We start from the raw sequence: 24,460 nt of genomic DNA on the forward strand, positions 1-24,460 counted from the left end.
ATAGAGTGACAAGAGTTGCCTCCCTTAGACTAGATCACCAGCGTGTCAGCACAGAAGGTTCTGCTAAAGTACTGTCGGAAATGCTAGAAAAATGCTTTTCTGGCTTCATTTAATAACTATAGGACTATAAAAAGAGCATATATCAAAATAACGCAAATTGACCTAATCTAGCCTGTCCTAACTGACATTGTGATTTCCCTTAAAATGTACTTTTACAGTGAAAATGATGATAAACTTATAAAATATTTGTATGTTGTCATGCATGTATGAAATGGCCTATATCCTGTGGTAATTACCTAACACCTGTCCGGAGATGGTGACCTCACACTGTGCATTCTCACAGGTGCAAATGTCACCGAGTTTGGGGGTGGTCTCAAATATTGCTGTTATTGTACTTAATTGACATGTGTGTTGATTGGGTAGCAATTTACTGCATTATATTTGCTTGGATAAATGATGAAATAGTTAAGAGCTATGAAACGGGATGAGTATTGAAAGTTTGCAGTTTTGGAATCAAGAAGTATTTGTTGTTCTTGAGGTATCATTTATCTCCGTTAATGACGTATATGAATCTGTACTTTTGAATGTTGTGTTATGTCTTGCTACGAACCCGTTACACTTAGCCAAGATAGGCACAACAGAGTTGAACTCACAATGTCTGACTGGCGTACCTAACACATGGTATGAACTGAAAACCCCATAGCTTGGGCAGACTACATTATTATCATTTAAATGGAGTCATGTGCGTATATTTCTAAAGTCCATTTCAGACTGCCATCATTGGACTTGAATAAATGTGAAATTCCTGTTTTCGTTCGAATTTATCACCTGTGTACTTGTCGATAGGACTCTTTTTGATAGAGATACTTCAAACCACAGGTAGGTCAATCAGTTGCACTCGACATTTCAATAACAACAGTCTGTGAAAGATTATGTCCTTTTTTAAGTGTCAAAACACATCAGTGACACTTACATCAAGTCATAACAACACAATGGTTCAGTGACAGATTGAGGACACGACACATCAGTGACACTTACATCAAGTAATAACAACACCATGGTTCAGTGACAGATGGAGGACACGACACATCAGTGAAATTACATCAAGTCATAACAACACCATGGTACAGTGACAGATGGAGGACACGACACATCAGTGACACTTACATCAAGTCATAACAACACCATGGTACAGTGACAGATGGAGGACACGACACATCAGTGACACTTACATCAAGTCATAACAACACCATGGTACAGTGACAGATGGAGGACACGACACATCAGTGACACTTACATCAAGTCATAACAACACCATGGTACAGTGACAGATGGAGGACACGACACATCAGTGACACTTACATCAAGCCATAACAACACCATGGTACAGTGACAGATGGAGGACACGACACATCAGTGAGACTTACATCAAGTCATAACAACACCATGGTACAGTGACAGATGGAGGACACGACACATTAGTGACACTTAGATCAAGTCATAACAACACCATGGTACAGTGACAGATGGAGGACACGACACATCAGTGACACTTACATCAAGTCATAACAACACCATGGTACAGTGACAGATGGAGGACACGACACATCAGTGACACTTAGATCAAGTCATAACAACACCATGGTACAGTGACAGATGGAGGACACGACACATCAGTGACACTTACATCAAGTCATAACAACACAATGGTAGAGTGACAGATGGAGGACATCAAGTAAAGACCAATTAATTAACAGTTCCTTTGTGAAGTCTACAAGCTCAAACAATGCATGAAGTATGGAGTAAAGACAATGAAGAAGACAGCATGTAAAATAAAAGCATTTTACAGATGGTATACTCACTCTCTTGTATATGAAGTTGAAAATTGTAATTTTTATTCTTATTGAGTTTCTCCTTTGTCAACTGAACAGTGACATATCTAGCTCCAGTGCACATCTGCTTTGGACTGTCATCTTCACATGTTAATGTTCGCTGGAAGTAAATACATGAGAATTTATGTATCTGAGGCTAAACTAGGTACATACTTTTTTAATTGGCAGTGAGATCTGTAGTCAAATCAGTCAGTGAAATAAAAGTTCAAGGCTAAAAAAAATAATAGTCTTGGTTCTCACGCACCGCTCGCATTATCCAAAAATATGACGCATGTTTCATTTATATTTCCATTTTAGAATTAAAAAAAATAATTTGAATACTTAAAAACAATGCGATCCAGTATAGCATGCAGTTACTTCCCTTTACATTGCACTGCTTTACTGCGCATCTCGTGTTATGGTTATGGTGGTAATAGTAGTTTGTATGCTTGTTTATGTAGGGAAGCCCTTTCCCAGGATGATGGTACATCTGTTTATATGGTTACATACTAGTTTGAACAAGCGGAAAAAAAACACCGCCCACCCACACTATATTTTCAAAAGTCATTGCCTGAGAACCAATTCTTTTTTTTTTCTTCAGCCTAAATCAGAACGGAACCTTAAGGCCAAATTTAGGTTCAACTTCATGGGTAGTCCGGAAGCAGAAGATACAATGCTGCTCAGATGCCAGGCACTAGGCCATGAAATAAGCACCCTTAATTGTCCTTGGGCCAGCTGAGCTGAAAAGTGACATGATTTCTGGCTCCAAGTGCCACTTCAAACTTTTCAATGTAACATACCCACGATCTTCCTGATGATGTGTTCTTGTCAAATATTTTCAGTTTCACTGTACAGTCGTTAATATGAAACTCGTCAAATGTAATACAGATTGCATGTGCCGAACGGGCTCGGAATGTCAAATCACAAACAAGAGTTTCATGACGAAAGTTTCCTCCTTTGGCATTCACAGTGTACTTTTCCCCATCCAAGGTAAAGTCCTTTTTGATGCAATGAGCATATTCATTCATGTACACTGAAAGTAAAACAAGATAGAATCTGATCAATTATGAATGTGGACAAATTATATTTGTGGACAGGACATCTTCATTACAGAAATAAGGTGAGTTACTTGTTACACATAGTTCACCAAGCATAGAGAATACACCTCATGCTGAGAAGGATATGCACCACAGAGCTTCTTGCCAGCATGTCAAAGAGGTGAAGAAAATTCAAAGGAAGAATTCATATTCTTTATTAATCCTTTACCTTCGGGTCCAAACAGGATTGAGTGACAAAGTCAGCGACAACTACCCTCATTTAACATCAGTGTACTTACTGATAACAGTTCCATGGTGATTCTGAGTAAGTTTATAGATTCCCAGCAACCCATGCTGGTCATAAGAGGTAATTATATGGATTAGGTGGTCAGACTCAGTGACTTAGTTGATGCATGTCATTGTATCCCAATTGCATGGATCAATGCTCATGATGTCATGATCACTGCATTGTCTCGTCCAGATTCCATTATTTACAGAATGCCATCAGATAGCTGGAATCTTGCTGCGTGCGCCTTTAAACAACACATGTACAAACTAATAACATGTTACAATAATTATTACAAAAGCATACCTGTAACAGCTTGAGCACCAATGAGCAAATTAACACAGATGAGTCCAAAGATGACGTTGACGTAATCTGGCAAGGTCATGGTCATTTGAGGGAAGTACTTAGTCAGGAACTGTGGTTCAATCTCAGGAGATCAGTTCTACCATGGCGAGGACTCTGGTTTAATTTCTGCTTCTCCGATCTGAAACTGAATTTTCAAACCTAATTTTATAAAACTTACCTCTAACATTATGAAAGATATAAACAAGCAACACTCACAATGAAAATGCAACAGGAGAATTACAGGAGTCAAGATCTGCAAGGTTACTGACTTCCACCACTACTTGATAGTGAAACTGCAGATGTATTTGCCAGTTCAGCCAACCTGCAACCAAGGAGTAGCCACCTCCAAGCTGAGTCAGGATTAATGACATTACAACAACCAAAGAGTTGCCACATCCAAGCAGAGTCAGGATTAATGACATTACAACAACCAAAGAGTTGCCACATCCAAGCAGAGTCAGGATTAATGACATTACAACAACCAAAGAGTTGCCACATCCAAGCAGAGTCAGGATTAATGACATTACAACAACCAAAGAGTTGCCACATCCAAGCAGAGTCAGGATTAATGACATTACAACAACCAAAGAGTTGCCACATCCAAGCAGAGTCAGGATTAATGACATTACAACAACCAAAGAGTTGCCACATCCAAGCAGAGTCAGGATTAATGACATTACAACAACCAAAGAGTTGCCACATCCAAGCAGAGTCAGGATTAATGACATTAAAACAACCAAAGAGTTGCCACATCCAAGCAGAGTCAGGATTAATGACATTACAACAACCAAAGAGTTGCCACATCCAAGCAGAGTCAGGATTAATGACATTAAAACAACCAAAGTGTTGCCACATCCAAGCAGAGTCAGGATTAATGACATTACAACAACCAAAGAGTTGCCACATCCAAGCAGAGTCAGGATTAATGACATTACAACAACCAAAGAGTTGCCACATCCAAGCAGAGTCAGGATTAATGACATTAAAACAACCAAAGAGTTGCCACATCCAAGCAGAGTCAGGATTAATGACATTACAACAACCAAAGAGTTGCCACATCCAAGCAGAGTCAGGATTAATGACATTACAACAACCAAAGAGTTGCCACATCCAAGCAGAGTCAGGATTAATGACATTAAAACAACCAAAGAGTTGCCACATCCAAGCAGAGTCAGGATTAATGACATTACAACAACCAAAGAGTTGCCGAATCAATGCAGTCAGGATTAATGGTCTCATTTAATAAAAACAGATGTTGAGAAACTCAAGATCAGCTTGTAGCTTGTGGAGTTGGGACATTTCTTACGTATGGTCAAGATAATGAAACCTGTAGATATTATTTAGGTATCACAACAAACAGGCTAAGGGTATATCCTCCGAGCCCCAATTCAGCCGACAATCAGCTCTTGCATGCCGACTTCTAGATCCCATGGAAGTAATTCAGTGCCATGTTCATCCACAATCACAACAGTACTAACTTTACAATTATCTTGATTATTGTTCTCCTTTTTTCCCTTTTTCTCGTCAAGCCTGTTCCTTTGCAGCCTTCAGTGTGCACACATACTAGTATATGTCAGACTTTCTTTGCAGCCTTCAGTGTGCACACATACTAGTATATGTCAGACTTTCTTTGCAGCCTTCAGTGTGCACACATACTAGTATATTTAAGACTTCCTTTGCATCCTTCAGTGTGCACACATACTAGTATATGTCAGACTTTCTTTGCAGCCTTCAGTGTGCACACATACTATTATATGTCAGACTTTCTTTGCATCCTTCAGTGTGCACACATACTAGTATATGTCAGACTTCCTTTGCAGCCTTCAGTGTGCACACATACTGGTATATTTAAGACTTTCTTTGCAGCCTTCAGTGTGCACACATACCAGTATATGTCAGACTTTCTTTGCAGCCTTCAGTGTGCACACATACCAGTATATGTCAGACTTTCTTTGCAGCCTTCAGTGTGCACACATACCAGTATATGTCAGACTTTCTTTGCAGCCTTCAGTGTGCACACATACCTGTGTATGTCAGACTTTCTTCGCAGCCTTCAATGTGCACACATACTAGTATATGTCAGACTTTCTTTGCAGCCTTCAGTGTGCACACATACCAGTATATGTCAGACGTCCTTTGCAGCCTTCAGTGTGCACACATACTAGTATATGTCAGACTTTCTTTGCAGCCTTCAGTGTGCACACATACTAGTATATGTCAGACTTCCTTTGCAGCCTTCAGTGTGCACACATACTAGTATATTTAAGACTTCCTTTGCAGCCTTCAGTGTGCACACATACTAGTATATGTCAGACTTTCTTTGCAGCCTTCAGTGTGCACACATACTAGTATATGTCAGACTTCCTTTGCAGCCTTCAGTGTGCACACATACTAGTATATTTAAGACTTCCTTTGCAGCCTTCAGTGTGCACACATACTAGTATATGTCAGACTTTCTTTGCAGCCTTCAGTGTGCACACATACTAGTATATGTCAGACTTTCTTTGCAGCCTTCAGTGTGCACACATACCAGTATATGTCAGACTTCCTTTGCAGCCTTCAGTATGCACACATACTAGTATATGTCAGACTTTCTTTGCAGCCTTCAGTGTGCACACATACTAGTATATGTCAGACTTCCTTTGCAGCCTTCAGTGTGCACACATACCCGTATATGTCAGACTTCCTTTGCAGCCTTCAGTGTGCACACATACCAGTATATGTCAGACTTCCTTTGCAGCCTTCAGTATGCACACATACTAGTATATGTCAGACTTTCTTTGCAGCCTTCAGTGTGCACACATACTAGTATATGTCAGACTTTCTTTGCAGCCTTCAGTGTGCACACATACTAGTATATGTCAGACTTTCTTTGCATCCTTCAGTGTGCACACATACTAGTATATGTCAGACTTCCTTTGCAGCCTTCAGTGTGCACACATACTAGTATATGTCAGACTTTCTTTGCAGCCTTCAGTGTGCACACATACTATTATATGTCAGACTTTCTTTGCAGCCTTCAGTGTGCACACATACTAGTATATGTCAGACTTCCTTTGCAGCCTTCAGTGTGCACACATACTAGTATATGTCAGACTTCCTTTGCAGCCTTCAGTGTGCACACATACCAGTATATGTCAGACTTTCTTTGCAGCCTTCAGTGTGCACACATACTATTATATGTCAGACTTCCTTTGCAGCCTTCAGTGTGCACACATACTAGTATATGTCAGACTTCCTTTGCAGCCTTCAGTGTGCACACATACTAGTATATTTAAGACTTCCTTTGCAGCCTTCAGTGTGCACACATACTAGTATATGTCAGACTTTCTTTGCAGCCTTCAGTGTCCACACATACTAGTATATGTCAGACTTTCTTTGCAGCCTTCAGTGTGCACACATACCAGTATATGTCAGACTTCCTTTGCAGCCTTCAGTATGCACACATACTAGTATATGTCAGACTTTCTTTGCAGCCTTCAGTGTGCACACATACTAGTATATGTCAGACTTCCTTTGCAGCCTTCAGTGTGCACACATACCCGTATATGTCAGACTTCCTTTGCAGCCTTCAGTGTGCACACATACTAGTATATGTCAGACTTTCTTTGCATCCTTCAGTGTGCACACATACTAGTATATGTCAGACTTCCTTTGCAGCCTTCAGTGTGCACACATACTAGTATATGTCAGACTTTCTTTGCAGCCTTCAGTGTGCACACATACTATTATATGTCAGACTTTCTTTGCAGCCTTCAGTGTGCACACATACTAGTATATGTCAGACTTCCTTTGCAGCCTTCAGTGTGCACACATACCCGTATATGTCAGACTTTCTTTGCAGCCTTCAGTGTGCACACATACTAGTATATGTCAGACTTCCTTTGCAGCCTTCAGTGTGCACACATACCAGTATATGTCAGACTTTCTTTGCAGCCTTCAGTGTGCACACATACTAGTATATGTCAGACTTTCTTTGCAGCCTTCAGTGTGCACACATACTATTATATGTCAGACTTTCTTTGCAGCCTTCAGTGTGCACACATACCAGTATATGTCAGACTTTCTTTGCAGCCTTCAGTATGCACACATACTAGTATATGTCAGACTTTCTTTGCAGCCTTCAGTGTGCACACATACTATTTTATGTCAGACTTTCTTTGCAGCCTTCAGTGTGCACACATACCAGTATATGTCAGACTTTCTTTGCAGCCTTCAGTATGCACACATACTAGTATATGTCAGACTTTCTTTGCAGCCTTCAGTGTGCACACATACTAGTTTATGTCAGACTTCCTTTGCAGCCTTCAGTGTGCACACATACCAGTATATGTCAGATTTTCTTTGCAGCCTTCAGTGTGCACACATACTAGTATATGTCAGACTTTCTTTGCAGCCTTCAGTATGCACACATACTAGTATATATGTCAGACTTTCTTTGCAGCCTTCAGTGTGCACACATACTGGTATATGTAAGACTTTCTTTGCATCCTTATGTGTGCACACATACTAGTATATTTCAGACTTTCTTTGCAGCCTTCAGTGTGCACACATACTAGTATATGTCAGACTTTCTTTGCAGCCTTCAGTGTGCACACATACTAGTATATGTCAGACTTTCTTTGCAGCCTTCAGTATGCACACATACCAGTATATGTCAGACTTTCTTTGCAGCCTTCAGTGTGCACACATACTAGTATATGTCAGACTTTCTTTGCAGCCTTCAGTGTGCACACATACCCGTATATGTCAGGCTTTCTTTGCAGCCTTCAGTGTGCACACATACCAGTATATGTCAGACTTTCTTTGCAGCCTTCAGTATGCACACATACCAGTATATGTCAGACTTTCTTTGCAGCCTTCAGTGTGCACACATACTAGTATATGTCAGACTTTCTTTGCAGCCTTCAGTGTGCACACATACCAGTATATGTCAGACTTTCTTTGCAGCCTTCAGTGTGCACACATACCAGTATATGTCAGACTTTCTTTGCAGCCTTCAGTGTGCACACATTCTAGTATATGTCAGACTTTCTTTGCAGCCTTCAGTATGCACACATACCAGTATATGTCAGACTTTCTTTGCAGCCTTCAGTGTGCACACATACCAGTATATGTCAGACTTTCTTTGCAGCCTTCAGTGTGCACACATTCTAGTATATGTCAGACTTTCTTTGCAGCCTTCAGTATGCACACATACCAGTATATGTCAGACTTTCTTTGCAGCCTTCAGTGTGCACACATACTAGTATATGTCAGACTTTCTTTGCAGCCTTCATTGTGCACACATACTAGCATATGTCAGACTTTCTTTGCATCCTTCAGTGTGCACACATACTAGTATATGTCAGACTTTCTTTGCAGCCTTCAGTGTGCACACATACTAGTATATGTCAGACTTTCTTTGCAGCCTTCAGTGTGCACACATACTAGTATATGTCAGATTTTCTTTGCAGCCTTCAGTGTGCACACATACCAGTATATGTCAGACTTTCTTTGCAGCCTTCAGTGTGCACCCATACCAGTATATGTCAGACTTTCTTTGCAGCCTTCAGTGTGCACACATACTATTATATGTCAGACTTTCTTTGCAGCCTTCAGTGTGCACACATACTAGTATATTTCAGACTTTCTTTGCAGCCTTCAGTGTGCACACATACTAGTATATTTCAGACTTTCTTTGCAGCCTTCAGTGTGCACACATACCAGTATATGTCAGACTTTCTTTGCAGCCTTCAGTGTGCACACATACTAGTATATGTCAGACTTTCTTTGCAGCCTTCAGTGTGCACACATACTAGTATATGTCAGTCTTTCTTTGCAGCCTCAGTGTGCACACATACTAGTATATGTCAGACTTCCTTCGAGCCTTCAGTGTGTCTAGAGTTGTTTAAGACTAGTTCAAGACTAAAAGTCCAAAATGTTTCCATGGAAATGTAACAAAAAGTAAATTTAGAAAACTTTCGAGATAGCAATTACACCAGTTAAGCTGATGAGCAAGGCATATCACAAGTTTCATTGAACTATGTTGAGCGGTTTCAAGGTATGGCCAGGAAAGAAACCCTGCCCTTGTTTGAAACTAAGCCAAAATTGTTTCCATGAAATCATGATTAAATACAATTTTGAAAAATATATCAATAGCAAAAGGCACCAGGTAAGCCAATGAGCAATGAACCCAACAAGTTTCAGTGGACAACACTGAACGGTTTATGGCCTACAATGAATTGAAATGCTGACATCAACGCCAAACCCAACGGGAACTGATCCAAAAGCAACATGTTTCCCCTCTGCCCCTAAAGGGAGGGAATACTTCTGAATTCTGATGAATTCATATTTTGAATAACTTTGACAAATGATCAATGATCATAATTTCATTCCTAAACGCTTCTGACTGCCATGATACATTGAATACACTGAAACCCAACATGAGACAAGCATCCAGTGAATGGAAGTAGAACAAAATATGCTTGGAAGATTTAGCAGAAAACCTTCTGTATTACAAGATATTGTGAAACCTGAACTTGACAACAACATTACCTGGACTGTTTTGTCTCTTCGATATTCATTTGTTGTTATATCAGTAATTTCCCTGCATGACATGAAGGCAGGGAAGTCACAGCAGCAGTACAATATCTGGGGTCAATGCTTAGGATTTGCTTTTCCTAATCAAACAGCCAACAAACACATTTGGTCCCCTGTAAACAAATATTTTCTTTAGTAACTGACATCTGATTTCCACATCCATGGACATTATTCCCTGAGCCAGTAGACTGGGTATTACTATGGTGGGCGCAGCATCACCATGACCACCACAGTATTTCACCTGGATGTGCTGGCGTGATGTGTGGAACATCTGGTAGGCTTGTCATGTTGATTTATGGATTGGATTGGTTTGCGTTGGTAGGTATACATTCATACATTAATTCATATGAACATGTATTTCCTTATGCAAAGCACATGTTTTTGTTCTGATGTGTGAAAGTAGTTTTGTGGGAAAATGCTTTCAGATCAGGTGAAGTATTTGCTTCTGAAAGTAGGTGGCTAATAGGTAATATGTCAATGTGACTAAATTCTTGGAAAAAGAGAACAAAACATGATTATTTCCTATTACAGATTTAATTATTTTTAGAGGTGTGTGGGGTTGGGGGTTGGGGTGGAGGTGATGCTGGTGGTAGATGGCTAAAAGTGAGAGGACGCTTTCAAGTAAGCAGTAACTCTCTCTGCATATTCATTACTTAGCATTATGCATATATTAGAGTACACAAATATTACTGTCTAATACATTTAAACCCCCTCTTAATCATACACACACCTGATTACAGGTCACACATTGTTATCACTCAATCCTTCTCTTTCTGTGACAAATATAGGAGACTGGGCACTGAGTGATCCCTACCAATAATTACAACATCACTTACACTGACAATGATTTGTGCCTACAGAGCTGTCTGCTGGTTACCCATTATGACCAGCACATCATTCTTACAAAGATGGAAAGTACAGTATTCTCGCATGAAATGAACAATATTTAAATGAAAAGAGGACCTGTAACTCCACTGGGGGAATGAAAACACCTGCTACAATGCACATGTCCTGTCTGAGATGTCTTTTATAGCGTGTTGATTGAGAAGCTTCAGCTGCATGCCTCAATGATTACTTAACAAAGCAACTGACAGGTGATCTCAGCAGCTGCAATTTTAATGTATGCAATGTCAAATCTGATGTCTGTACATCCTAACAATGTTCCAGTAAAACACTATATTTGTTTCACAACATGCATCATTCTAAAGGTAAAGCCAGACAGGGGCCCAGCACACATACGTCCTTGGTCATCTTCCTGTGTCTCGCACATTCTGAATGTCACTGACTCAAGGCATCGTCAAGGAGAATTATTCATATTGTTTATGCCTAAGTCTAAAGATGTTTTGGGAAAGTCAAAAAAATATTTTGTGATCTTAAAATTGACAAGGAGTCTCATCTGTTGCTATGTACGGATATCATATGTTGGGAATTCTATCTGAAACATCCATTAATTCAGGTAAAATCTGAAAAGCTCCAAGTCTCAAACAAAACTGTGAAACTAACATGTCAATGGAAGATTAATTTAACAAACCAGAGTTGTTTCTTAATGTGTGTCATTGATTTGGGGAACACATTGTTTAATCCCTGACTTCAGAAAAGTTTTTATGACTTTGAAAACATTGACTTGTCTATTGTGAATTCGTCACAAACGACTACCAAAGGGACGTTTCCTGACAAACGAGTAAACAATTTGTCATGGCCTAAATACTACAAGGTGATGGTGGATGTCCAACCACATGTGAGAATGTCTACATTACTGGTATCATCACTGAAACCACAAAAAATGAAGCCACAGAATGAAGCCACAAAAAGTGGTAGAGCAATTACAAACACATACACAAAGTGTTCAGATAATGTCCACAGCCTGAACAGTGACCAGCTAAATATGATATTAAGACGATCATGTTTTCTCCCATATTGAAATGCATGGCGTGTATCTGTTTAAACATGTTTAAGGCAAAGAAATATACTGATGGGAACGAATAAGGGAACAATGAAAATTATAGAAAATATAGGGAAATAAGCATGTTGGAAAATAGACAAGGCTGGCAGCTCATGATAGCATAATAATTTATCACAGTGTCTAAAACTAAGTGTTCCCGTATGCATTTCCATCAGTATGACATGAATGTCTGATATTTGATTACTTTGTATAGCAATGAATTTCACCAGTGTATTACACAGTCGCAGCTATGCATCCTCCTGTATCGGGTGGACTAATCCCAATGTTTGATCATGACCCAGTGACCCTGTTCCCTTGTACAGCTGGAGCCCTCTTGCAGCTGAATACAGGGATGGCTGGCTATTGATTTTATGTTGGCGTGCTTTGTTTCATGACAAGGAAAGAAAAAAAAATGAAAATGCCAGTAACAATCCAAACAAAGACAATCATCTATTTGTTGCATGAATATAATAAATTACATTACAATCCCAGAGACAGTGTTTCCTACAAGCCATTTTCTACAGTGTGCACCCTCACGAGCCCGTCAGAGCAAGTCCTTGTATGTATCTTGATGTAAGGATGCAGAGATTATTTGTTAACCATTTTTCCAAAAATAGTTTTTTAGGTCAATTAAACTAAAAGTAAAGTTATGCAACCAGATAAACAACTCAATATTTTCACTTTTGTCTGGCATGAAGTTGTGTTGGTCAGTTGGATTTGTTTGTTTGTTATGGAGTTACATTTTGGCTGGACTAACAAGTTTTATGCACAACAAATCAAAATCGCACAACAAATCTGATTGGTCCATAGGAGAGGCATAGAATGGACATAACTCGTAATAGCCACTGGTGGCGCTACAATCGAGCCCAGGAATTCTAGCCAAGTTTGGCAAGGGTGGAAACTGGACTAGTTAACTCTCTTGCCTCGGGAAGATGTACGATGGCATGCATCAACCAAGTCCATCCGATCCTGTTAATCGCTTTTGACAAGCATAGTCCCCATTTATGGCAAGCATTGGTTGCTGAAGACCCATTTGAACTGGATCTTCACAGATTAGTTGAAAAAAAGCAACATTCTAATTCTATTGTAAGCATGTTTAGTGCATGATGATTCATAGTTTACAGTAACACGAGAGCATATTACTTCTGTTTTAGTGTTGACTAAGGAGGATGTTGTCAGAAATAAACAGACAAAACGGCATTCCCAACTGTATCATACTGGTTATGTGTTTTATTGGGTATCTCCTTGTACTGCTATTCAGAGACCGGATAACACCCACTTACAAGCAATGTGCTGTGCTCATGATTTTCAATTTGCTTTCTGTAAACACTGCTCTGTACTGGGAACAATAACTGTGTTAATCTGACAATGTATACAGGCAGCATACTACAGTGTGTGTGGTGGTGGGATGCTTGGGGAATTACCTTGCTATACCAACATGGACCATGGGGATACAATACCACAGTTGGCATGTGCAAGCACATTGTTCATCATCATGTTATTTACGCAACAGAAAATAGTAATTTGCCTTTAAACATGAGAACAAGCACAGCTACTGGCATAACAATACAATGGCCATTGAAATAAATAATACCGGCCTCTAACGAATTAAATATTGTTAAATATAAATATAGTGAAGTCGAATATAATCCATTATTTCACTGTCATATAATCTCTAGATGTTAATAAAAATCAGAAGAACGTCAGATTGTAACATGTTTAAGGGCATATATTGCAAAAGTCCTTCATGTACTTTTATAAGTTTTACAATTTGTGTCCATGCATGTTTTGCAGTATTCATAATCTGAAGAACTCCAGACTTACCTGGCATTTGTTTCAAATGTCATGAATGTATTCTTATATATACTTAGATCATGAAAGTTATTCCTATTTGTCTGCTCCCTGCCCAATACATGTAACATTTTTCTATAATAAATGACCATTCCCAAAATACTGTTCAAATACATAACTTTTTTATTTGTAAAAATAAAACTGTTTTTTTTCATGTCCAATGCTTTGTTGGCAACTATTTAGCAAAATAATCAATCATAAAGAAACAACAATATTAATTAACAATATTTTCAATCAAACAAAACATGAAATGCTTATCAAAGTAAACATGTCTTACCTGAAATGAAATTATTTATAATCAATAATATTGTCACAGTGTCCATGGTCCTGACTTACCAGTGAAGATTACAAGTCCTGGAAGGTACACCCTGAAACCCATATCTGGGATCATATGCCTTGTAGTCAAACAAGTTCACTTACCAACATTTGGAGGCTGAGTATGAGTTAGTGAGATGGGTTTTACACCACTTTTCCAGCAACTGTTCCAGCAACATAACAGCAGGGGACACCAGAAATGGGCTCCACACATTGTACCTATTGAACCCGTTCCTTTGGCCTGACAAGCAAATGCTTTAAAACTCACAAGATCTTTGAGGGCTAATTGTGGTTGTACAGGTTCTGACAATAAAGTGCTTCACTTGATGAACCCAATGTGGACATATTTTTGTCATCCACAGAAGGATACCTTTAGTATTGACCCTATGGTGTATATTTGTCATCCACAGAAGGATACCTTTAGTATTGACCCTATGGTGTATATTTGTCATCCACAGAAGGATGCCTTTAGTATTGACCTGATGGTGTATATTTGTCATCCACAGAAGGATACCTTTAGTATTGACCCTATGGTGTATATTTGTCATCCACAGAAGGATGCCTTTAGTATTGACCCTATGGTGTATATTTGTCATCCACAGAAGGATACCTTAAGTATTGACCCTATGGTGTATATTTGTCATCCACAGAAGGATGCCTTTAGTATTGACCCTATGGTGTATATTTGTCATCCACAGAAGGATGCCTTTAGTATTGACCCTATGGTGTATATTTGTCATCCACAGAAGGATGCCTTTAGTATTGACCCTATGGTGTATATTTGTCATCCACAGAAGGATACCTTTAGTATTGACCCTATGGTGTATATTTGTCATCCACAGAAGGATGCCTTTAGTATTTACGCCTATGTAAAAAGAACATACTTTGTTCAAAGGATTACCTGAAAATATGTGGATGGATTGCTCATTGTTATCTAACTCAATGGATGTATTTTAAAAACCCATGGACATCATGCACATAGTTGTCACGTGTACCATCTCAGCTGACCAATGAGACATGTCACCCATGTGAAACATCTGAAACTTACTTACATGATCAGTTGACAGACGACCAGGAGTTATCATATCCCAAAACTCTATATAGATTTTAAAATGTTACATTGTTACAAAGGCACATGACATCGAACATGTTTCTTTGAACAGATGAAGATGTATGGAATATATTGCCTTCATGTGGATATTGTTCAGACTAGTTCAACCATGGCATACACTGTACAGTGTGGTATGTCAATGATATGCTCAGACTAGTTCAACCATGGCATACACTGTACAGTGTGGTACGTCAATGATATGCTCAGACTAGTTCAACCATGGCATACACTGTACAGTGTGGTATGTGATTGATATGCTCAGACTAGTTCAACCATGGCATACACTGTACAGTGTGTTATGTGATTGATAAGCTCAGACTAGTTCAACCATGGCATACACTGTACAGTGTGGTATGTCAATGATATGCTCAGACTAGTTCAACCATGGCATACACCATTGTACACTGTACAGTGTGGTATGTCAATGATATGTTCAGACAAGTTCAACCACGGCATACACTGTACAGTGTGTTATGTGATTGATAAGCTCAGACTAGTGCAACCATGGCATACACTCTACAGTGTGTTATGTGATTGATATGCTCAGACTAGTTCAATCATGGCATACACTGAACAGTGTGATATGTCAATGATATGCTCACACTAGTTCAACCATGGCATACACTGTACAGTGTGTTTTGTGATTGATATCCTCAGACTAGTTCAACCATGGCTGCACTGTACAGTGTGTTATGTGATTGATATCCTCAGACTAGTTCAACCATGGCATACATTGTACAGTGTGGTATGTCAATGATATGCTCAGACTAGTTCAATCATGGCATACACTGTACAGTGTGGTATATGATTGATAAGCTCAGACTAGTTCAACCATGGCATACACTGTACAGTGTGTTTTGTGATTGATATCCTCAGACTAGTTCAACCATGGCATACACTGTACAGTGTGGTATGTGATTGATATCCTCAGACTAGTTCAACCATGGCATACACTGTACAGTGTGGTACGTCAATGATATCCTCAGACTAGTTCAACCATGGCATACACTGTACAGTGTAGTACGTCAATGATATACTCAGGCTAGTTCAATCATGGCATACACTGTACAGTGTGGTATGTGATTGACATGCTAAGACTAGTTCAACCACGGCATACACTGTACAGTGTGGTACGTCAATGATATGCTCAGACTAGTTCAACCATGGCATACACTGTACAGTGTAGTACGTCAATGATATACTCAGACTAGTTCAATCATGGCATACACTGTACAGTGTGGTATGTGATTGATATGCTCAGAATAGTTCAACCACGGCATACACTGTACAGTGTGGTATGTCAATGATATGCTCAGACTAGTTCAATCACGGCATACACTGTACAGTGTGTTATGTGATTGATATGCTCAGAATAGTTCAACCATGGCATACACTGTACAGTGTGGTATATGATTGATAAGCTCAGACTAGTTCAACCATGGCATACACTGTACAGTGTGTTATGTGATTGATATCCTCAGACTAGTTCAACCATGGCATACACTGTACAGTGTGGTATGTCAATGATATGCTCAGACTAGTTCAACCATGGCATACACTGTACAGTGTAGTACGTCAATGATATGCTCAGACTAGTTCAACCATTGCATACACTGTACAGTGTAGTATGTCAATGATATACTCAGACTAGTTCAATCACGGCATACACTGTACAGTGTGGTATGTGATTGATATGCTCAGAATAGTTCAACCACGGCATACACTGTACAGTGTGATATGTCAATGATATACTCAGACTAGTTCAATCACGGCATACACTGTACAGTGTGGTATGTGATTGATATGCTCAGAATAGTTCAACCACGGCATACACTGTACAGTGTGATATGTCAATGATATGCTCACACTAGTTCAATCACGGCATACACTGTACAGTGTAGTACATCAATGATATGCTCAGACTAGTTCAATCATGGCATACACTGTACAGTGTGGTATGTGATTGATATGCTCAGACTAGTTCAACCACGACATACACTGTACAGTGTGGTACGTCAATGATATGCTCAGAATAGTTCAACCATGGCATACACTGTATAGTGTAGTACGTCAATGATATACTCAGACTAGTTCAATCATGGCATACACTGTACAGTGTGGTATGTGATTGATATGCTCAGACTAGTTCAACCATGGCATACACTGTACAGTGTGGTATGTCAATGATATGCTCAGACTAGTTCAATCACGGCATACACTGTACAGTGTGGTATGTCAATGATATGCTCAGACTAGTTCAATCATGGCATACACTGTACAGTGTAGTACATCAATGATATGCTCAGACTAGTTCAATCATGGCATACACTGTACAGTGTGGTACGTCAATGATATCCTCAGACTAGTTCAACCATGGCATACACTGTACAGTGAATAAGTCAATGATATACTCAGGCTAGTTCAATCATGGCATACACTGTACAGTGTGGTATGTGATTGATAAGCTCAGACTAGTTCAACCATGGCATACACTGTACAGTGTGTTATGTGATTGATATCCTCAGACTAGTTCCCACGGCATACACTGTACAGTGTGGTACGTCAATGATATGCTCAGGCTAGTTCAACCAGGGCATACACTGTACAGTGTAGTACCTCAATGCTATGCTCAGACTAGTTCAATCATGGCATACACTATACAGTGTGTTATGTGATTGATATGCTCAGACTAGTTCAACCACGGCATACACTGTACAGTGTGGTATGTCAATGATATGCTCACACTAGTTCAACCATGGCATGCACTGTACAGTGTGGTATGTCAATGATATGCTCAGACTAGTTCAACCATGGCATACATTGTACAGTGTTGTATGTCAATGATATGCTCAGACTAGTTCAACCACGGCATACACTGTACAGTGTGGTATGTGATCGATAACATTAGACTAGTTCAACCATGGCATACACTGTACAGTGTAGTACGTCAATGATATGCTCAGACTAGTTCAACCACGGCATACACTGTACAGTGTGGTATGTCAATGATATGCTCAGACTAGTTCAACCATGGCATACACTGTACAGTGTGGTATGTCAATGATATGCTCACACTAGTTCAACCATGGAATACACTGTACTGTGTGGTATGTCAATTATTACCATATATGGGTGCTAGTCATTCTGGTGAAGGTTATTACCTTCATAGATTGGACTAAGCAACAAAATCTTCTCATATAGGCTGAAGAAAAGGACAGAATTCTAACAAATCCATGAATACATGTGGCATATTGTTTAGTCGGTGTCCAGATCCCAGAGAGTTCCCAGTACACATGGAGATCACAGTCAGGTCTCACAAACCTTAGCACAGCAGCAGCAATAGCCACAGGCATGTCCCCAGCAGCTCCCAGCTATCTGCAGCCTGTCACCAGCAGGCCAAACAGTTGGCAGTGGGAGTATTGATCAGTCCTCAGGTGTGCAACAAGCTCCACTAATTGTAGCCATGTACACTGTATATTGTACTGAGGTTCTGCTAGGTTATTATTAATGGTGTTAATTAAGCCAGCTGTAATCTTACAAACAATCAAACAGAGACACTTCCCAGCATGATGGCTGACTGAGAACGTATGGAGGTACAACACGTCAGGGTAGTGATCAGCAGTTTGGATCCGTATAAAGCTCATCCAAAGCAATGTTTATTGGGAATGGATTTGTCTTTCATCTGTTCCTGTTTAGCATAACATCAATAGCTTGTCACTTGGGCTGGGACGTGTCCAAATTTACTACCCGGGTATCCAACCCACTATTACCCGACCCTACCCGGGTACCCACTGCAGGTTTCTAGAGTTGGAAACAAAATGTCTGATTGAGAATTGTTTTACCGCAGCCCTGGTAAAAACTATTTAGATACATTTATCAAACAATCAGATCATGCGTACACGGGAGTTGACTGAAGTTTTATCTTTACTCAAACATATGAAAGTCAAAAGGAATGTGTGTATCGTCAGAAAGAAATGCGAACATTAGCGACATGTAGTGTAACCACTGAGCTATAGTGAGTTTCTGTTATTAAACAATATATGTTTAATATATATGACTAAACACGAGTCCGGGTAGTCCTGTGGGTACACGGGTCGTCCTACTCAGGACTCACCCAACCTGAGTACCCGAGTTACCTGTCCCAGCCCTACATGTCACCAATACCTAAACAACAGGGAGGCTAAGTCCTAGTGCTTCTACTTACCAGAACTAAACTGACTTACTGAAGATGATCAAGGTCATATATTTAGCCATCCTTCAACCATTTTCTTAAATAAAGGGAAGACATTATTCTCTCTCAACTTGACTCAATTTTTCAAAAGTATAAGAAAATTTGAAAGACCGTGTTCTGTTGAAAGTATGCTTCACCAAGAAGCCAATTACACAAGTTTTACATATTTTTGTTTTAATATCTTTGTTTATTACAAGGTTATTTATATTACATTGTATTCTGAAAACTATCAAATGAAATCTCAGATGTCTGTGACTTATAGTTTCTTGGGAGATTCTTCAACATTGTGTTGCCATTATGGAAAACCTTTTGAAGAAGTCCAAATTATTATTATTAACAGTCTATCCTGACCACAATATCTCTTCTTGGCACACTGGCATAGAAACGCTCTCAATCAAACAACTAATGGGGACCAAGGTTGGGGGACCAAGAAGCCATTCCTGAATCTGTAGACAAAGAGCCATTTTAAACAACAGAATGATAAGCTATTACTGAACTTGTGAAACTGTAAGAGATGGCAGTTGCAATAATACTTTTTAGTATATGGCATTAAATACGTCTAAGTATGTCATGATGATATGGACTCACATCATAGTTCAATGCTTGTATCATAATTGGATGTTATGCTGAATAATTGATATTATTGATATTATTCAGCACCGTCAACACGATGCACCTTAGTTATTCATCGCAATCACATTTTGGTAAATTATTCATTTATTATTTATCCCATTCTCAGAGTAAATTAAATGAGATTCCACCATCCAGTAAGGATTAAATAAGACTTCCTGCTGGGTATTACCTAAGACATGGCACAGGCTGGCCTCTGCAACCAGTAGGGCTTATTACAACGATACATGATCATACAACACTCTGGACAATGGCAATTAGCATCATGTATGTGAGATGTTAGTTACATCGTGTTTGCTGTTGTGTGTTGCCAAGGGGCAGCAGTCATCGGGGCTGGTTAGTTGGTCAATACTGTATCAGTAGCAGCAGCGCTGCCAGTCATATTGGTACAGTGTACTAACATGAACACCAGCGTCACACATTGTCCTCATGCATAGTCTCCATAATCAGTATTGACTAGTTTGCAAATGAGTACAATATGAGAGACGGAGATATGATGCTTTATAGTAATGCACTGACAATATAAACTGCTTAAAAAGAAAATTAATATTCAATACCAAAATACATAACTTTGAAGGAAAGTCAACATAGGCCCATACAAACCTTTTTCTGTCCCTTCTTGTGTTACAGTATGCTATATTTTGTGATAATCTAAGTAACTGAAATCTGTGTTGAGTTGTGAATTCCTGTCAAGATGCTGACAGTTTACTATTGCACAAGAAAATTACCAGAAATGTTACCAGATTTAGGTAGATGGGCAGTTTCTGTAACTGCTTACAACATGAACTACAGGAAACACAGCCACAATGTTTTGCCAAACACTACCTTTCCAATTACGACAGCTGGTTATATAAAGGAATGTCTTCATTACCCTGTTACATAAAACAACCATTGCACATGTGATAATCTCAATAAACATTGTTCCTTGAGATGCACGTTCAGGAATGTCAACCAATACCACTTGGGTGAAATCTATGCGTAGGTATAGGGCTGATAAACCAAGAAACATAATCAGCGTGAACCGGGATTCAAACCCACAATCATAGGTTTCAGGCGTGCCCAAGGGATGCAACTCTGCACAGTGAATTGCAGCGCCTTACACCACTGGACTATCCATTCCTCCTGTTTGTGTGTGTGTGTGTGTGTGTGTGTGTGTGTGTGTGTGTGTGTGTGTGTGTGTGTGTGTGTGAGTGAGTGAGAGATTGTGTGTGTGTTTGTTTGTTTGTGTGTGTGTGTCTGTGTGTGTGTCTGTGTGTGGTTGTCTCTGCATGTTTGTGTGTGTGTTTGTGTGTGTGTGTTTGAGTGTATTTGTTTGTGTGTGTCTGTTGTGAGTCTGTGTGTATGCTTGTTTGTGTGTGTATGTTTGAGTGTGTGTGTTTGTGTGTGTCTGTGTGTGTGTTTGTATGTGTGTGTGTGTGTTTGTCTGTGTGTGTGTTTGTGTCTCTGTGTGTTTGTGTGTGTCTGTTGTGAGTCTGTGTGTGTGTGTGCTTGTTTGTGTGTGTATGTTTGAGTGTGTGTGTTTGTGTGTGTGTGTGTGTTTGTGTGTGTGTGTCTGTGTGTGGTTGTCTCTGCATGTTTGTGTGTGTGTGTTTGAGTGTATTTGTTTGTGTGTGTCTGTTGTGAGTCTGTGTGTGTGTGCTTGTTTGTGTGTGTATGTTTGAGTGTGTGTGTCTGAGTGTGTGGTTGTCTCTGCATGTTTGTGTGTGTGTATGTCTGTGTGTGTGTGTTGGTGTTGTTTTGTGTGTGTGTGTGTGTGTGTGAGTGTGTGTGGTTGTCTCTGCATGTTTGTGTGTGTGTGTTTGAGTGTATTTGTTTGTGTGTGTCTGTTGTGAGTCTGTGTGTGTGCTTGTTTGTGTGTGTATGTTTGAGTGTGTGTTTGTGTGTGTGTGTGTTTAAGTGTGTGTCTGTGTGTGTGTTTGTATGTGTGTGTGTGTTTGTCTCTGTGTGTGTTTGTGTCTCTGTGTGTTTGTGTGTGTTTGTTTGTGTGTGTGTGTCTCTGTTTGTGCATGTGTGTTTATATGTATGTATGTATGTATGTATGTATGTATGTATGTATGTATGTATGTATGTATGTGTGTATGTATGTGTGTATGTGTGTGTGTGTGTGTGTGTGTGTTGAAATATGTCAAATATGTTAGCTTGTTCAATTCTAAAACACTTTATCTTTCATTCACAATTTGAAACAGTTGAGCTGTAGTGGATGTAAGCAATTCCACGATGCCACCAGTAGTTTCACTTTTAATAACGCAATACTGCATGTGCAACTACCCCAGACACAGGGGCCCTAAGGACTGACACCAAATACTAAGTGAGTTAATCATGTCCGGCTTATTGACTACAGCTGAAACTTGTAGAATGAATGAGATCATAACTTAATTCAAAGACGATGGTTTTACCTCATGGCGACGAGCCAAATATAAAGGCGTTCTTAGAATTATATCATCTCTGAATCTGCTCTTCGGTACAACATACATAAGTGCCTCCTTGTACTCGGCCAGCAATAATGGCGAGGAAGAGGTTTGGTTCGGCACGAACATGTTAGCTGGCTAGCCAGGCTCGGACAGATAACATACACATCGCCACCTCAGGTCGTCAGCTTGCCATCAATACATGACGGTTTTTCTGTAAACCATAATGCCGTGGTTACATCGCAGAACACCATTTATACGTCTGAGTCATATCTGTATGATTCAGTTTATCATAACATCACCATCTCAAACTCTACGACTAATAAGAATGTAACAATACAAGTCCTTAATTGTCATACCTGAATTGAGTGTACCTTCTGCTGGCTGTCTGAGATTCGTATGAGAGTTTTTATATGGTCACACCAACAAACAAACACAAATAAACCTTTTGATGGAATATGTGTTACATATATCGTTGACGTATTCCGTCGACATCTGTGCATCTGACAGCTAAAGCTAGTCTTAACAGGGGCCGGGCAACCGTCGTGTTTATTGATCGACAAGTAATTCACCATCGATTCCACAAGAAAACCTCACTCTGCCTGGTAACAAAGGGACGCTGAAATTACTAATGTTCATACATCTAACGTGATGAATATCAGTAAACGATGGCATCAGTTGTCTCAATAACCAAAAAATATCGGAGATATACTATCTCCGCCTTACCTTTCCTTTCCTCACAGATGCTAACGGTATCCAGCGCTCATCTCGAGAAAATTGAAGATAGCTCCACTACAGGCAGTCACGTGCACCGTGTAGCTGTGCTAAATATGGAAGTCGCTCTCTGGGACGCGTGCCGCAGCGTTTCAACTGGATCGGATTTCACTCAGATAGGTATAAATGAATTGATTCAAATATTAAGGTTAAAAATATCGTCTGGGGGAAACTGATAAGTACGCGATAGTTTACCCTTCACGTGTAATCAACACCATGGACACAGGATACTGTTTGGCGTTTCCCTATGACAACGCGTTACAGGTGCACCAATGCTCTGATAAACACGCTGCACGTAAGGTATCGTGTTAACAAAGCATTTTACTCGTGGCTATGTAATATTATAACACAAAGAGAAATTCATTTCAACAGCAACGATAAACTACACCTGTTGTAGAACTGAAACCAAGAAAACCTGTAACTTTCACCTGAATAAAACACAACGCCAGCCAGTCTCACTGCCGAGGCATCGTTCAAATAAACGGAAGAATGATTAAGAGACTTTTAGCCAATTCTTCAACATTACGTTAGGCAGCGAGAAGCCGTGGAGAAGCCGGATTCTCAACAACTCGACGACTATATTTCAGCAGAAGGGTAGTTTATGAACGACTTTATTTCAACAGAAGGATAGTTTAGGAACGACTATATTTCAACAGTAGGATAGTTTAGGAACTACTATATTTCAACAGAAGGATAGTTTAGGAACGACTATATTTCAAGAGTAGGATAGTTTAGGAACGACTATATTTCAACAGTAGGATAGTTTTGGAACGACTAAATTTCAACAGTAGGATAGTTTAGGAACTACTATATTTCAACAGAAGGATAGTTTAGGAACGACTATATTTCAAGAGTAGGATAGTTTAGGAACGACTATATTTCAACAGTAGGATAGTTTAGGAACGACTATATTTCAAGAGTAGGATAGTTTAAGAAGCGAGTGTATTTCAACAGAAGGATAGTTTTGGAACGACTTTATTTCAACAGAAGGATAGTTTAAGAAGCGAGTGTATTTCAACAGTGCGATAGTTTAGGTTAAGAAGCGAATATATATCAACAGTAGGATAGTTTAGGAAG

At 39.5% G+C, this 24,460-nt stretch overlaps 1 protein-coding gene across 4 annotated transcripts in view; it reads right to left on the reverse strand.

Moving 5' to 3' along the window:
• LOC124146412 overlaps window positions 1-23,634 on the reverse strand; it is a 38,001-nt gene extending 14,367 nt beyond the window's left edge. Inside the window, exons 1-5 of one of the 4 annotated variants that reach the window (XM_048401510.1) lie at window positions 23,336-23,634; window positions 10,077-10,234; window positions 3,501-3,684; window positions 2,672-2,904; window positions 1,863-1,992 (exon numbers count right to left, since the gene is read on the reverse strand). In XM_048401510.1, coding sequence (XP_048257467.1) covers window positions 1,863-1,992; window positions 2,672-2,904; window positions 3,501-3,585 — 448 coding nt within the window. In that variant the 5' untranslated portion in view covers window positions 3,586-3,684; window positions 10,077-10,234; window positions 23,336-23,634. Of the gene's footprint in view, window positions 1-1,862; window positions 1,993-2,671; window positions 2,905-3,500; window positions 3,685-10,076; window positions 10,235-22,968; window positions 23,128-23,335 lie in introns of those variants that run through there. The other 3 variants (XM_046516687.2, XM_046516686.2, XM_046516688.2) reach the window with 3 other exon arrangements.
• Between the last annotated feature and the right edge of the window lie 826 nt (window positions 23,635-24,460).

This window comes from Haliotis rufescens, unplaced genomic scaffold (assembly GCF_023055435.1).
Source record: "Haliotis rufescens isolate VD_foot unplaced genomic scaffold, xgHalRufe1.0.p SCAF_22, whole genome shotgun sequence".
NCBI classification, from domain to species: domain Eukaryota; kingdom Metazoa; phylum Mollusca; class Gastropoda; order Lepetellida; family Haliotidae; genus Haliotis; species Haliotis rufescens.